Source organism: Schistosoma mansoni (genome assembly GCF_000237925.1).
Source record: "Schistosoma mansoni, WGS project CABG00000000 data, chromosome 3 unplaced supercontig 0141, strain Puerto Rico, whole genome shotgun sequence".
NCBI classification, from domain to species: Eukaryota; Metazoa; Platyhelminthes; class Trematoda; order Strigeidida; family Schistosomatidae; genus Schistosoma; species Schistosoma mansoni.
The window spans coordinates 690,798-709,033 of record NW_017386011.1 but is presented as its reverse complement, the minus strand read 5'-3'; the positions used below and the strand labels follow the sequence as shown (position 1 = coordinate 709,033).

Sequence of the window (18,236 nt, the reverse complement as noted above, 5' to 3'; positions counted from 1 at the left end):
TACAAACCGAGGAACTTCCGATCTCCCTGAAGAATCTCATACTAGGACAAAACAGCCGTTCAGTGCTTTCACGTTTTCCATGGTGGTCTTGCTTAAATTGATTCATGCATTCAACAATTAAAATTACTATATTGATAATAAATGATAATAATTATGTTTTAAACAAAATCATTAACATTATTGGAGGTCATTCATTTCATTTTTGTAAAACCTGAAAAATAAATTACATCAAGTTGGCTCATAGTCACATAGACAAAACGACTGATGAATTTTCCTAAAATTCTTTCTCTATGAAACATTCAATCATATTCATCGGTCAGAAAGTTAATAATATAATCGTTTTAGTTTCAAGTTATATTTGCTCAATAATTATTAATTTCAATCAATCCATGACAGTGTGCGACCATGTTCCATTGTTTTCGAAGGATAACTGTCTCCCAACTGAAACAGATTAGCTCCGTTGGTCATGACTTCTCACTAGAACTCAAGGAGATTCTTCTCGAAGCCAGTTACTAGTGTCCGTACAATAATCGTCAGTGATAAGTTGTGGGAATTTTTGAATTTCATTGATATCATCAACAGATCTAAAACATTTTCCCGTTGGCTAACAACTCAGTGGTTTAGGGGTCAAGCAATCGTTCGCAAAACCGAAGGTCCTGGCCTCGGTTCTCTCATGCGGAGTCATGGATGCGCACTGTTGGGGAGTCCTAAATAGAACGAGACGTTTGTCCAGTGCTTGCAGGTCTTCAATGGTGGTCTAACTGAGATCGGTTCATGATTCTAATGAAATTTAACAATCCTCACAGCACCTCATAGACAAATTTTTGTCTCATTATCATTTACTCAGTGAGATATCCAATGGAGTTGCTTATTACCGTAATCAGTTATATTTATTTAAATATGAAGATAGTCTTTTCATTGCTTTGGGACTATCAAGTAATATGTATTTACTATATTCAAGATGAAAACAACTAATGTAGCAGCAACTTCTGAATTGGTAGACCTCAACATACACAAGGGAAAAAAACAAAACCCTCAAATACAATACAGAGAACACCTACGCAATCACACTTGATGCAGAAACTCTGGATGAGAAACTCTGGATGATATGGAAACATTCACGCACCTGGGTAGCCTCATTGATGAACAAGGAGGATCGGATACAGAAGTAAAATGGTCAAACAGTAATCTCTGAACTTATAAAAAACATCCCCTGTCCATCACAATTAAACCAGAAGTTAAAGACAAGAAAAGATTATTAACATATATGAATGAATGGAGTTAGATACAATGAAAGCGGAGTAATATGTGGGCGAGAATAACAATGATCGGCTGTTTTGCTGAGTCCGACACGTAGATAATGTGACAGATGTTATATGTGCTATATATTCCCCTATCCTTACTATTTATTATTATTATTGATTGACTGTTCTTGCTGTTGGATTGTGTCGGATTTTGGTGTGAAATATATTGACGTTATAGTCAGGCTAATCACGTGTTCTTGATCTGAGTTGTGTTGAAGTCCTGTAGAATAGACACTGGGTGAGAATCTAATGTAGATATTCGTCTGAGGTGAATTAACGACCCACATACATGTAGAAAGTGAAAGGACTGTTATAACAAGAAACCCTAGTGTTATAACAAGTATCCTATTGTTTATAACAATACAAAGCTATTATCTTTAGATCTAATCCAATGGACTTTCTGAAAAACCAACCTAACTAGTTATTATATCATTACTTATGAATAATTCATTCTTGTTATTGTAATATTTGAATGTTTCCATAGTACCTAATCGTCTGTATGTACTTTTTATTGTGAATGACAATACTTGATCATTCTCCAATGTTGATTACTTTACCACAGATATTTTTTAAGCAAAAACAACTACTTAAACTAAACTGCTGTCAACATTTAATGGAATTATCAGAAGGGGAATTTGTGGCGATTTTAGCAATTTTATAGAGTTGAGATCATGAGTCAATTGAAGCTAGATCAACATGGAAAACCTGGAAGGATTGAACGGCCGTTTCGTCCTATTGTGGGACTCCTCAGCAGTGTGCATGCGTGATCCCGCCTTTCGAGATTCGGACCTCAGGGCCTATCAGTCCCGTCAAAAAATTAAATAAAACAAAAAGAAAACTCCATAAACAATCTCATTATATCACATAAAATGAATTTATATTAGTACAGATAATCTGATGCATACATTAATGAAGAAATATATTAGGGGGTATTTTTCTCTCATTCAAACTGTATCTCTTTATAAAGAAGATCTCATTATATGATAAACGAAATATTGTGAAAGTATATGTAAACATGCCGTTTGTTTGTTTGTTTGTTTTCCATTGTGTCTTAGTAACTATTTGGGGGGGGGGATTAAGGTTGCCAAGTGATAACAGATAGAGCTATTTTTGCATGTTTTGCTACAGCAGCATTGATATCAGTGACATGTGGTGATATCTGGAAAAAAATTAGAATAAAATGATTATTTTAAAGAGTTTTGTGGAAATTGGTTAAATTTTAGTTGGGATACTATTGAAAATCAGAGAGTTGTTGATGAGAACCGCGAAACAAGAAGCCTTAACAAACTACTGAAGCTATTTTTGGGGACGTTATTTCATTTAATTCAAAGCTTGTATAACAGTAACATTTACTTTTGCCCCTAGTCTATTCTACAGATCATGAGCTTTCGTTTGATGTATGATTCACTGCCATAGCATTTTCTGTTCCAAAGCTATTGTAATTTAGACGTAACCTTTTGTACTCTGTTTTCTACTCTAATCCCCCAGTTTTGGACATAATTGTATTTTCCTAATTGTTGTACGTTGTGGTCAGGTTATTCATCTATTTATTCATGTATCTTTTTTTACATTAATCCGAATTCGGAATTCGAGTGCTAGATCGGGATTGGAATAAAGTGATTATTGTTCCAGTTGTCCTTGTCTTCTCTCTCGCGCGCGTGCTTGCCAGCCAATCAGGGTTAGAATAGTTTTCGTCTCTCTACCCCCACTTCGAACTCACGCATACTAGCCTCAAGGTTAAGCCAGTCAGCCTATCGCGTCAAGGTCTTAATCTACATTAGACAAGTTATACTCGGAACTAAAGTGGGTAGGCAGATTCAAGGACGTAACAGTTGTGGACATTTATTTTTGTATGACAATGGTCAGAAATGCCAATCAATGACCAACTCGTCTCTTAATGAATGCTTGAGTATTAGAAACACTAAATCAGCATCTGGCCGAATAATTTCAGCTTTACCCAGTTTATGAATGGCATTCAGACCAGTTTGAAATGAAACAGATGATCGTAATGTGGTGTATGCTGCTTATGGTGATAGATATAAGCTCTCGCAACGGTGTTTGCAGGACTGCACCCTCTCCGCCTCCTCTTTGATAGTGACACCAAGTGTAGTGAACATAAACTCAGGTAGGAAAAACCAATTTACTGTTTCCGTAAAATATGAAAATCATACATTACATTCATCATTTACATATCTGTCATCAGTTGTCTTTTACGTACTTCATCATTCTTCCAATTATGTTGATATCCCAATTGCTCTGTTTCTCTTCCTACTCTCTTCAATTCAGTCTTCTGGTGGTAGGCATTTCATTTCCGATTGCTGTTACGTAATACTTATATCTGTCAGCATAAGCAATATACACCACAGTAATGCTATATTACAAACTGAATAAAGCTGAAATTACATCATTGGATGCTGATCCACTGGTTTTAATGGCCAATAGTTCTCTGTGAGACTAGAAAGTCATTAAGTCGGTCTCCCACAGGGTCATTAGGAAGTGGTTTCGCGCAGCCTCAAACCAAGACGAAACAGCTATCCACTACTCGGTGATTTTTAATGGTACTTCATATGAGATCAATCAGTGAAGAATGTAACTTACGAGCAAAATAAAATAGTTAAAAACTTTTTCGGATGATATACTCAATTATTTTCAGAAGATTTAGTAACTGTTAAGACCAACTGATACTCCTTGACAGGTTTATGGACCTGACTGCTTAGAATACGTACCATACGCCATAGATGTGGAGGCTTGATTTAACAGTTTTGAATTGAAGTTAAAACTCACTTGAAAAAGCTTAATGTTAACACCTCTGAATGTCACTGTGGATGACGTCAATTCAAACCACATGACAAGAATCAGTCCCCTAACTATTTTCCGTATCTTTTTACCAATATATCCTAACTAACATGAAACCCAAATATATGTTACCATCCAGTGCTTCCAGGTTTACAATGGTGTTTCTAACACTGATCGGTCCATGATCTTAATTAAAATTTTGCATTCACAAAACCAAAATAAAAATGGAACATACTTTATTTAAATGATCCAACAGAATCCTTCGACCTTCAGGTGTCTCAGATAAACAAGTTAGAACCTAAAGTGAATGAATAAGATTGTAAAATTTAAATCTACATACTGTCAATCTTATGACTTTGAAGTGGAATTCGTATGGAAATCTGATTCTATCAAAAGTGAACAATATAATATCGATTCCTACCTCATCAACCACCCAAACATCCATAACTGGTAGTCTGAGTTTGACCTCAGCGTTATTCATTCCACTTGACACAACATACGCGAATAATGCTCTAAAGACATATGTGATCAAATACTCAATTGCACAAGCAAGTAGCTATCTGGACTCAGTAACTAAGTGGATAATGCGATGGTGTTTGAAGCGAACGGTAATGGGTTCAAGTGTCGGTGTGCACATCCATTCTGAGATGTAGGTACATCCAACCGATGAGTACCGAATGGGACGAAATGATCATCCTGGGCATGAAATATTCAGAAGATTAGAATTCGGACGAACATAAAGAGTGGATGCACCTTCGCCATTGCAAACGATTTTGAGCCATGTCATTCAAGGTCTCTAACCATCGGTTGCTATTGCCTTGCTAACACCAACCAGATAGTCTACACCTACCAACATGGCTCAGTCTACTTGTCAGTAAGTGACTTCATGGATTTGTGCCACGTTTTGGTCTGGCCGCCACTAGCTTTCTTCCAACCTACTCCTATACCATAAAACATCGCTCATCGGAGCAGTCAGTGGTTGGGCATACGTAACACATGTCCCAGCCATCTCAACTGATGAAGTTTCAGTACTTCATCAATCGATTTGCCATCTTTACCTAGTACCCGTTTCCTAACAACTGCATTACTTACTCAGTGGTCCCAGGATATACGAGCAGTGCTTCGAAGACACCTATGGTCGAATATCAGCAGCCTACGAATATCCTCTACTCTTATCAGCCTTGTTTCACTGCCATAAAATAGGACGGAACGAACTGCTGCACAGTAAACCCGTCCTTTGGTAGCTAGACGGATATCTCGCCTACACCATAAATGAAGCAAGTTGGCGAAAGCTAGACGAGCCTTCTGTATCCGTGCTGAGATTTCGTCACACACTGAGATTTACATGAAGTATAAAAAGGATTGACTTTTAGCTAAATTTGAAATTATTTTGACAAAAAATGATCAGTCAATAATTATTATTTGATTTAGGGATATATTTGAATTTTGATGATGTTGTTATTTAGTTATTCCCTCTTTTTATAAATAAGAGATTAAATGAATACTGTAATTAGTTCAAGAATCACTATCTCAAACATGTTGGTATAGATTATTGATGAGTTTATAGGTATCAATGCCAATGTTTGCCTTGATAGTTTCAAAGAATTATCAGTATAGGATGTCAATCTAAACTCAACAATCTTCACAACCCAATACTGGTAATTATCATGTGTTCACTATTGACTAGTTTCAACATAGCTTTCATGGGATTCTAATGAGAAGCCATGATCAATAGAGTTCAACCGTGTCTGTTGCGAAACAGTTACCCACTGAAAACGATGGTGGATGGCCACATAATAACGTGGATTTGTTGAAGCTACACATTAACACCATTGGATGCCGGCTTAGTGGTCTAGACGTAAAGCGTTCACGCGCCAGACCGAAGGTCTTGGGTTCAAGTCCCATATGCTTAATCATGTATGTACACTGCCGACAAGTCCCATTCTAGGACAAAACGGCTATCCAGTGCTTTCAGGTTTTCAATGGCAGTCTAACATCAATCCAATATCAATCTAAAGTTTCAAATAAATTGAGTATTGGGTAGAAAGTTAATAATATGTTGAGCAATAATAAAAATGGGTTATAAGCATCATGATAGCCTAAGAAAATATTCCAACATAGTAACTAGATCCAAATCAATAAAAATCATGCAATCGTAAATGTAGGAATAATTAGTTTAAGTATATAGCTAGTGTAGTGCGGTCTACTTATATCCATATAAATAGTATATGGTGATGGTTAGACATAGAATGTATTCTGACAGAATTTCGATAAGGAACGAACAGGAATGAAGCACAATTCGTAGGAAAATGCATGAACAATGGAATCAGAGAAGACAAACTGATATTTACAGAAGAAGCAGTGAAGATTGAGACAACTGGTTGTTATTTTGCAAATTAATTGTTTGCTGTATGGTTATCAGAATTTAGTGAGATAGTCTGTAATATGTGCTTTAATACATTCGATTGTCCCAACTAGTGTTCTCTTCAGAGTTAATATCGTCTATTCGATGTTCTCTAACTGAGAAAAAAGATAAAGGTATTACAAACCTCTTCAAAATATAAAGACTAGAGTTGTTGGCTTGAATCCTTATAGCTTCTATTAAATCTAAGATGGGAGATTAAACACTAATACAAAATTCAAAAATATTCGGCAAATCACTCTGAATGGTTTACTTCTACCTACAACATAACTAGTGTTAATGATTTAAAGAAGCTACATATTGATTTACTCTGATTCTTCCTAAACTATTCAAGGAAGGACTAACTAACTCGCTATTTATGTTATCTCTTGATAACCTCGATATAGAATTATTTACAGGAGCAGCTAAATTGTTAAACATGAACGTTATTGGTTGATTTAATAACTTATAGAGTTGAGATCATGACTCAATTGAAGCTAGACCACCATGGTTGAAGTTAGACATTAACACCGTTGGATGCCGACAGGCTCAGTGGTCTATCGATTAAGTGCTCTAGCGCGAGGCTGGTAAGTCCTGGGTTCGAATCTCAAGAGGCGGGATCGTGGATGCGCACTGCTGAGGAGTTCCATAATAGGCCAAAACGGCCGTCCAGTGCTTCCATGTTTTCCACTGTGGTCTAGCTTCAATTGACTCATGATCTTAACTCTATAAAATTACTAAAATCTCCACATAACCCCTTTTGATAATGATTTGATATCTTTTATATTAGTAATATGTTAAAGTAAAGACTTATTATCTGACTCTCTAAAATCGATCATTAATAATAATAATAATAATTCTTACCTTGAATGTATTGACTCTTACTCGACTACTTTTATCATCAACCAGATTAAGAAGTAATGGAATAGCTTCAGCATTTAAAGTAGTATAACGACCATGATTTGTTGTACATATACTTAAGAAATTAGATAATAATACAAAAAAAGAAAAAGAAAATACAATCAATCAGTTGTACTTTTGTTCCTGCTTTTGTTATTATCAAAACCTGGAGATCTTATCTAGTTTTTTCTGTATGTTCACTTGAAAAACCATCCCATGTTGATTTTCTACGAGATGATTGATGAAGATCATATCGTATCGAAATATCTTATTATTAACATAAAGTAGACATGGGACAATCACAATGAATTGCTCATTTGTTAATAAGTACATTCATTGAAATGTTTCCTGGTGTAAGGCAAGTACTAGAATTTCTTAATGGTTAATTTGGACGACTATTTGTATGTAGTATTGTGATGTCTGCTACTTATATTGACAAATATAAGTAGTATGTGATATCAGTTAGAAGTGAAATGGTTAACATCAAAAGGTTGAAAAGATCAAATGGAAGAGTACAAGAATATAAACACAAAGTATTGAATGTATGGTTTTCATATTTTATGAAGGCATTCTATAGGTTTATGCTTAACAGTGAATTGATCCTGCCACTTGAGTTCTCAACCATTACATCAAAACACCTTTAACATTTATTTTAACCATTGTTCAAATTAGATTGACCAACCAAAAGAATTCTATCAGCATCAAAGGTAAAATAACCTGACTAATTATTCTATAGTCAATAATTATTCCGGTGAGAAGCAGTAACCAGTGGAGTTCAAACAGGTCTGTTTCGAGATATCAACTCACTGATGAAAATTGGTGAATGGTTGCTCAACTTTGTGGATTGGTTGAAGTTAGACATTAACACCGTTGGATCCCGGCTTAGTGGTCTATCGATTAAGTGCTCGCGCGCCAGATCGATAGGTCCTGAGTTAGAATCTCGTGAGGCGGGTTCGTGGATGCGCACTGCTGAGGAGTCCTACAATAGGACGAAACGGCCGTCCAGTGCTTCCAGGTTTTCCATGTTGATTTAGCTTCGGTTGACTCATGAAAAATTACTTAAAATCTCCACAAACAACCCCAATTATTATAATACTTGGTTAAGCTACTTGTATAAACATTTATGAACTAGATGAGCTTAAATGCAACATTCTTGAAATATGAGTGAAAGATTCAATGAATAGGTTGGATAAGAAATCTGATCCTTGAAGTTGAAAGTGTGGCCTAGGCAGACAAGGGGCCAACAAGGACGCTAGACTACCCATACTGGTCGAATGTCGTTGGTTTGGCACAGTGTTAAGATTAGAAAAGTCGTATTTCGATTAGTGGATAATTCACGTGATTAAAACCCGGACATAATATCATAACGAATTGAATACGGCTTTGTTTTGTTTTGTTTTTAATTCACAACAGAATGAATTGGTCAACATGAATGACAAGTAATATTCATTTACAATTAACAATAATTATAACTTACAAACCTAATGCTCCAGTAGAAAATGCTTTCAAATCTTCATTTGGATCATTTAATAGAGTAACTAATGCTGGAATTGTTTCATTATCCAGAGCTTCTTGTTTACCTCTTAGATTCACACTATGATTTAAATAATATATATATACATCAAATTTACGAAACATTTTTGTCTCATGTTATGCAATAATTACATTTTCTTAAGTATTCATATTAGCATGAATTCAAATTACATTTCAAACATTAATATCTCTACTCATCTAAATGGGAGGCAAAATCCGACTTACACGTCATCGTCGTGCCTCCTGGATCATGACAACCACCCCATGTACTAACGTGGGCGGTAACGTGAGTGGTAGAGATTGGCCTAATCAATCACTCTACCTATACCCACAAACGATTACGAATGCTACAAAGAGTCATTGCATAACTATTGAAGGTTCAAAAAGATAGTTAAAAAACGAGTCTGTCCACAAACAAACAAACAAAAGAATGAAAGTGTTATGTATTGGTTCTGCGTAAGCAGTGCAAAAACAGCTATCCCGCCCCGGTATTTGTGCTATGCTTCGATGTGGTACTCTTCTCCAAAAAGGCCTACTAGGCTTCACTATGTTCCTATGGCTGGAAGAGGGGGGTACCACTCATTTAAATAAATTCATAAATGAAAATTTTTACTTTTGCAATTGGTTTGCTTGTTTATATTTACATCAATATGAGATTTTGTACAACAGATTACTGCACACAATTAATGACAGTTTGTTAACAGTTATTATTTCACAATTACTGCATTTGCAAAGATATATGTACTCGCTTCGGCGGTACGTATACTAAAATTGTAACGATACAGAGAAGATCAGCATGGCCCATGCGCAAGTATGACAAGCGAAATCGTGAAGCGTTCTATAATTTTCACACTCTATTCTCGTAGAACAAATCCTTACTTCCTGTCATCACAATCACTCAGTGTGGTGGCTGATGCTATGGAGTCCACTCACTCTCCATCCTCCCTGATTCACTAAAAGTGGGCTGTGCGACTGGTTCTCAGAGTGACGGTCGACTGACGAGTGGTGATCTGTAGTGATTGGGTGGTGATATTTACTAGGCGGTTGTTCGATCTGATCACTAACTAAGTGACCAACATGACTCATTGAACAACAGTGAGGAGATCGTGTAAAGATAAAGCTCTAAAACGTTTATGAATCCGAAACAGTTTCAGTACAATTTTTAACGGTTTCCTTAATTTACTAGTTAAAATTAGAAACAATACTTTATTGTATTCGGTTAGGTTCCAATATTAAAATATAAAGGAAAAGTGGCCTAATCATTATATGGATATATAGTTTCCCAAATAATAATTTTTCAATTTGGAAATTGTTTAATGTTCTGTTTCTTACAATTATTGATATCATGAACCAACCTAAATTAAACAATCGTTAAAAACCTGAAAGCACTAGGCAGTTGTTTTCTCTACGTATGATACTCCTCAGGAGTGCGTATCCAAAGCCCCACCAAAGTGGGTCTACACAACCCCCATTTGGTAATTAGTATGTGCTAACTGATGACTAGTTTCAAAACAGAATTCTCAGAGTTCTGATGAGAAGCCATGATCATGAGTATGAAGATCATGGGTTCAATTCTTGGCTGTGAGATTGTGGGTGTCCATTACTGAGGTCCAATAATAGAACGTAACAGCTATTCAGTGTTTTCAAGATTTAATGTTTGTTCAACTTAGTTTGGTACTTGATCTCAATAATATTCAACAAGAGGTATGATAATTACAAAAAATCCTAACTATAAGATAGTCATTTGTTATACGTAGTTACCCTATGCGAGGAAAACCGATAATTATTTTTTATCAAATAACTTCTATTGAAAAATATATGTACTGTGCTTGACGAACCATTTAACTGCAGTAAGCTAAATCGATTGAAGATATCAGGAAGCATACTTCAGAAAACATTAAATCACCTACCATAAACGCAAAATATTTTGAGCTGCACGTGTTCTGATTTCTGTGTTTGAATGACTGAGAAGTTTAGTAAACAGCGATATCCCGCCGGCGTTTAATCCTTCTTCGGTTTCAAAACTGAAGCAGTGATATAAAGTGTTCAATACAATAATCTAGATTTAGAGGAATAAAGATTATGACAACATGCTAACCTTAATTTCATCCACTTCATTCTCAACACATCTCACTAGTAAGTCAATGTATTTTGCTTTAATGATTGCCTCTACACCTGTCAAATTCGTAGTCAAAAGCTCGATAGCTCTGTGCGTATTTAGTCTGATTACATCAGGTTGTTTGAAATCTAGAAGAGGCTCGAAAGACTCCAAAATATTGTGCCTCAACGCAGCCATTCGACCTATTGCGTGTTCTGTTTTGAAAATAAAAATTATTTCACAACCTACGGCTTATGATTACAAAACATTCTGTTGAATACACCCTACAAGGTATGTCGGCGTCTTTTAACAAAAAGCTCAATGAACAAATAGTGCCTATATAAAGTGGTTTAATGAGAAAGAAAAGTCACAGTATTACCTTCATTAATTGCTTCTTCAATATGCTCAGGATCGTGCAGATAATCACATAAAGCTTTAACAGCGCGTTGGCGTATTATTAGTTCTGTATCTTTCAATTCTCTATTCTTTTAAATTTTAATAAAAGTTAAATTGCTAACAAATAGTGTATACAGATATTGCTTGGTAAAATAGGGAATAGTATGCATGAATTTATTAAATCAGGACAAGTTCTTTCAAATCAGATGAAAATTAGTTAACTACCTGAAATTATGTCATACTTTACATTCAAACTTATTTAACCCTATAATGAAGATTTCGAGGAATATTTTCCCCAACCTTAGGGGTAATATAAACATCAATCCTACAAAGATGATAAACAGTAATGAAGATGTTTGATTCTGGTACTAATCGAAACTATGAGAAGGCTGGATAAATAATCTTCTTTACATAGCCAGAACCAAAATAAACAAGCCAAAAGCTAATCCTGCTCTGATTTTTATTCTATCGCATAAAGTGAACCTGTAAAAATCCAACTGATCCTACTTCTAAACTGTTAGTTGTGTTTAATACTGCGCATTTACAAGTTCTTGTATACTTCGCCATTATTTGAAAATATTGATTTCCGCCTTCTCATTAGTTACAAATCTCAAAAAGCATATCATTTAACTACCACGCCTCAATTTAGTTCTAAATAGACTTTTATTCTACAATTTTCAGTTACCAGCAAGCTGAAATTTAAGTTTTTTGAATTTTTTAACAACGAATAAAACACTCAGACCCTGTAGTTGGAGGTTGATAAAGGTTGTGACTAAGTCAACAAAGATTATATGAATACGATATTTGACTTTCAAGTAGCCGATCGCTCCAAAAGGTCGAGGATTACTCATCTCCGTGTTTTTGAATGTGCTTGTTCTAAACACTGGCTGGTGTGGCATGGAAAGCCGCAGAAGTACCTATGAACCTGAACTTCTAATAACTACAAAGCAAACCAATGATATTTTCAAAATTTATATAAAAGAACTGAATTAAGAGGTATTTAACAATAAAACTAAAAGCACGCGTTTTTTTCACTGTTCCAGGCTTATCATCTACGTATGTCTGAGAGAAATTCCAAACGGTTTAGACAAAAATAAATGAAAAAGGGGTGTAAATTTGCTTCAAACTATAAGGCAGTCAGCTCAAATCACCGACGTAGAAAAATTCAGATATCTTTTAAGACTATGGCATACAAACCCAGGATTTTCATGACCACTTAGTCATGAACAACACCGGGCTTGGTACGCTGGTTAAAGCTATCACAGTGAAGTCGGTTGATGCAGTAGTTTTGGTAAAAACAGTAGTAATGGAAGTAGAATTCTACTTTGGCTTAAGCCAAAATCCAAGACCTGTTAATTGTTATCTAGTTGGTTCGTTCATAAATTATAGTCTCGCCGTAAGTCCACAGACACTTAAAGTTTCTTTATGAAGTTTAATAATCCTTCCCAACATCATCACCTAAGCCATTTTACAATAGCTCGTACAGAAGAATTGTTTTCGGTTGGTATCTATCGATATGTGTATATAAACATTAGCCAGCATGAGTTTTGAGTGTTTAAACGTACAATCCTTTTTATGGCTAACCTCCCGTAGGCTAAAGTAGCCTTTGTTGGATCAACGTTCGGAGGCGGTTTCAAACTTATAGTCACCAGTGCCATTTTGATTATTCGCCACGGGAAACCATGGTGAGAATGTATAGATATTCAGTATTTAATATCTATTAAAACAATGTACTTGTTATATCTTTTCACGAGCTCATATAATCTGACTGTTTACTTTGCTCCTGTTTCTTGTTGTTTTCGCACAGTCCCAGGTATTTTATCATGTCCAGGTGGTAGTAGTCTAGCCACCCGACTGCACTACTTATAATCATTAAGGTGGTTATTTATGGATTTGTATACCATGTACTTGAGTGAGTGTGTTCGCCCCAAGGTGGTACGATTTCCGGATAACGGCAGGTGTCACACTACCGGACAGAAGGTTGGTTTATTAAAATGTGGAAACAACAAAGTGATGATTCAAATGACAACTGTCTCAAGAATATCTTGACAATTTACTTGATTGATAATGTGTAAGAAGACAGGTTCGAAAGATGAGAAACCGAGATGGTATTAACCAACAAAGAAAGTAGTTTCTTGTTATGCAGTAGTGACAATCATGGCAATTAACCCTCTTACCCTAAGGTACATTATGTTGGTAGGCATTCTGAGTGGTGTCACATACTATATTCCAACAGTCATCCACTGTTGACCTCCACCACTTTCGTGACTATGCGTAGTGTGGAAGGTGCTCCCTAAAAGTCGTGTAGTCTTCCGTGGTGTATCTATGGTAGGAAACACTCACTTCCCTCCCTTTAATCTCTTTCGTGACTACGTTAAACATCGCTGTACCATGGCAGCTCCCTCCTATTGGTGACATGACATGGATATGTTCAAAAAGAAGGCGATCATTTGTCAGTAAATGATTCTAGTTTGAGGGTTTTCCTTACTTGTCCGTACGGTTAGTCCTGAACTTCTAATGGCTAGAGCAAGCCACCTATGGAACCACCTTGTGGGCAGTGCATCCTGCTAGCCGAGGCCTGGAGATGGAGTATTGAATTCTCCAGCTAGCGGTGTTTGGTCTAAGCACATATACGATAACTTTGGTATCACCTATATTATCTCATCTTGTCGGGCGTTAAAACCTGTTTGGAGCCTCTAACCAAGTACTATGTACAGTTCAAATTGAGTCATCAATAGTATGCTTCTGTGACCTCAATTAATTCAGTACAGTGTGGCGTTGAATCTTTGAAGCGACTTTTAATGTATATTGCCACTTTGCCTCATGTTTTGTGTAATTAGCTTACCTGCAACGTCTCATGCCATGCTTCAGCAAGGACCACGACTTTCATATCTGAATGAAAGCATATATGCCTGATTTTTCCTAGTTTACATTTTAGTCCTCTTGCGTTATTATTATTATTCACAAACATCTTAGGGTTACATAAGTGTTGTGAAGAAACCATTTCGGGTTTCTTCAAAAATGCAATAATGCACAAGTTTCGGTAATGTTAGGATTACATCTGCCATATTTGGAAAAAAGAAAAGAAGGAAAAAAATATTAACCATGGAATAATAATAAAAAATCAGGTTTAGTGTAGTTGATAAGAATATTGAATCGATTCTAAAGAAGGAAAGAAATTAAGAAGATAAAAATAAAGGAGACGCTAAATACGTAGATAGTTTAACAGGACTGTTTATGAATACAGAACAAGAATAAACGACTATGTACATATCGCAAATGACTAATAAAAATAAAATAAAACAAGATAAATTAAATTAATAGGTAAACAACTCATTATTGCGGTAAGATATGGCTTTAGAATAAGTGTTTGTGTTGTCATAGAAGAATATGATGGTTTCTCCTGCCACTCGATGTTCGTCTATAGCAGTATCTATCCATTGGCTTTTAGACAGATTGTTGTTTAGAGTAAGTAGGCCAGTCTCCTGTGGATTGGCTGCTTTGAATTTTATGTCTATATACCGCGTTTCACAGGGGATAATGTTGTCTCTGCGTGCTTTACCGTGAGTTGAAGATTACTGCCAACTGATACCAGGGATTGTTTGAGAGGATGCTTGGCCATTGCCTTACTGACCTGATTCTAACAATGTGGGAAGATAGGCAGTCAATAGAGTTGTACCAAGTTTGAAGGGCCTGAATTATGTTCGTCAATTTCCAATACTTGAGGATAATGAACACGCTAACTTGAGGTTGTGAGTTGAAACGGACGAGATGACATGGACACGGTAACAATCGAAGCACAACGACGGCCTGAGCTACGTGGTAGCCAACGCTACTGTTGTATACCTTGTTCATAGGCTTCAACCCGACTACCAAATACTAGCCCAGCTACTACATTTTTGAGGTCACATTATGCAACATTTGTCCCACTGTTCTTTATCAAAGGCTTCCCTAGTCTCCTAAAAACTAATCTGCGACAATGGGATGTTAAGTGAAACCAGAGAGTTTTGTTTAAATTCTTTGTCCACCGGTTTCAGTGTTTTGGGTGCTTTGCTGTGACCACTTTCTTTACAGATGCCCACACACTGCTCATTAATGCTAACAGATAGTGATTTCATAACGACAGCTAGTAATTTCCTTGGTGTATACGCTTGGTTTGTGGCTCTCATAGTCACGTATTCGGTCGATGTTGTTGTGACAGCCATAATGACGACACTTTGTTCAAGCGTTTGCAGAATAACTTTTTATGTGAATGTTTTCAGTTTGTAGCTTGCAAAGTATCGTATGCCAGAACAACAATCGTCAAATGTTCAATTTACAGCACAGATAAATGAGCCGAGAATATTTTTCCAAATATTATCTCATGTCGTACATACGCGCATCCATATTAGGCACACGACTGAACAGCAAATCTAGTAAGCCGTATTGTCAGGCATTCTATAATCTGGTAACCATTATTCGATAAAGTTCTAGTTCCCACAAATAGTCATCATATTTCACGCTCTGAGATCTTGACTGAAACGGTTCCGCCTTAGTGTACACCAACACCGAGCGTATTTAGTAGGACACAATTCAGTCAAATTCGGAAGAACACCATCATAAAGTTACTTTCATTGATATGATCTATCAAATGAGAGTTTGTCAAAATCACAGTTTTCACGATCTCTTATCCTGTTCTGAAAATATTTCCTGTCTAATCGGACTGTGTGTGTCCTATCGCGTCGAAAAGTTGTTATGCTTTGTATTCCCACCTCTTCCTTCGTGATATCGAATGAGATCCATGTTTCAGTTAGGACTAATACCTTTGAATCCAGCTGAAGTACATATTTTTAATCTCTCCTAACTTACTCTTTGGTCACCCTACGTTTACAGAGACGCACCTGTTGGTTTGTCTCCGTCTCCTAGTGTTCTTGTACAGTGGCCCTCGTTTTCAGGGTTTAGAACAAACAGTTTTTGAAGAGTGTTGACCAGTTCTGTTGGAATCGACTGCAGCAGACTCTTTGGCTGTAGCATATACCATTAGCTTCCGCACTTTTAAACCACTTTTATCTATGTAGTTCTTTATCCAATTGTTCCCATATTTTTAGCTGGTTTATTTTTACTCATCTGCATACACTAGTATAATTATGGTCTAAGCTCGTTATTAGTACTGCTATGATAATAGACCTAACCCTAAATCGTATATTTGTCATGACGGGAAGACCTAATCTACAAGATCTTACCTAGAAGTCACATTGATTTCGATTCTGACTCGTCGTATCGTCATAATCAACGATATAACGTTTGGCGTTCGCAGAGAATAATATATTTAATAATAATGATACGAGAATATATACTAATGTGAGTAAAGAAAATTTATACAGAACGACCACACCTGTGAGGCTGAGCCATGTCATCAGACTGATTGAATACTACCGACTTCACCATTTTTGACCTTCTCTTTGTGCTAAGTATTCAGTATCTACTTCCCCAGTCATCTCATGTTCAGCCATCAGGATTATGCGGTTAGGACTACCACCACTACTTACTTGTATAATGACGCATGTTCTTTCACTTCTTTTTCAGCATCATCACAATAAACCATGAAAAGACATCTAGAAAATATAGTTAGATCCTATACCCTACTCGATACACTTGACATATCAGAATGATCTATGATTCTTTTAACTAGGATCTGGTTATATCTACTGGGCTGAGGATGTCATGGAGCAGTGAATAGACGAAGGTATTTTATATCAGCAAGCCAGCTGTTAAACGTTTTCCGCGAAATGAATTCCATCATCCGTTACTAGTGAATTGGTTATTGTTTCACAGCCAAATATCATCTTTGATGAAAGTTTCTTCCAAGACTGCTCATTGGGTTAAAAACCACTACTGAATAAGACATAGTATGGTTTTAAAAATGGACCACAGCAATCTGCTTGAAAACGGTGCCACGATTCACAAGACGCAAGTCAAGGATTCTACCTAAGTTTATTGTACAACAGCTCATGTAGAAAAGTAGAACAAATTTTCGATTTTCCAGTTGTATCAGCGTTAATCTCAGGTCAACAGCAAGTATGGTGAGGATGTGATTTTATTTTCTCTGTGACTCAGGAAACATGCGCCTGCACCGAACATTCCGACCTCTTTTCTCCACACTAATGACAGTTCAGAAATATTGACAAGTATAATTCACAAATTCTACTATATCAACAGACATTGGTGAAACCAACATAAAATCACATTGTTAGGTAGTCTTTCAAAATATGAACAGCGTGATTAAAAAGGCGGAATATGGCAAACTTTTAGCTACTCTGTGCTCAATGGGAAAATCATTACCACCCTATTCTAAATTTTGCGTTTGGAACACGGCATCAGCTTAACGATGAAGGAATTCACTTGTGTGATGATGAGTTACAACATGGAACTTCACACCGAACAAATATTTATAAAGTCTTTTTACTGCACGTACCAGAGATGAAGCTTTCTTTTGGGTCTGAGAATATCCTTGTTCAGTACTGACTTATTGACTCGGGATATGAATAACAGGTTTCCCCTTCTACTCAAGAATCGCACCGAATCCTAATGCGGATGCACCTGCAGTGAAGATAGACTTTTCAGTTAGCATAAGCAGACTTGAAAAAGCCTTGACATTGTGAAGTGTTTTACAAGTATATCCTCATGTCACTATTCTCAAACAAAATTTACTGGGAACCAGGTCGAAAAGTGGAAGTAATATTTTTCGTGATGTTTGGAACAAGCTTGCGATATCATCTTGATACCAACATAAATTGTGCAATTGTACAGTATATATATATGGGTTACT

The 18,236-nt window shown here is 36.3% G+C and overlaps 1 protein-coding gene across 1 annotated transcript; it reads right to left on the bottom strand.

Moving 5' to 3' along the window:
* Positions 1–2,379: 2,379 nt before the first annotated feature.
* Smp_151730 (rtdr1, putative) lies at positions 2,380–13,086 on the bottom strand (the record flags this gene model as incomplete). Its single annotated transcript, XM_018791245.1, has 9 exons — positions 2,380–2,463; positions 4,336–4,398; positions 7,387–7,477; positions 8,879–8,995; positions 10,845–10,993; positions 11,033–11,247; positions 11,282–11,368; positions 11,412–11,517; positions 12,994–13,086. 9 exons carry the CDS (start codon positions 13,084–13,086, stop codon positions 2,380–2,382), a joined length of 1,005 nt encoding a protein of 334 aa, XP_018645580.1.
* Positions 13,087–18,236: the final 5,150 nt, after the last annotated feature.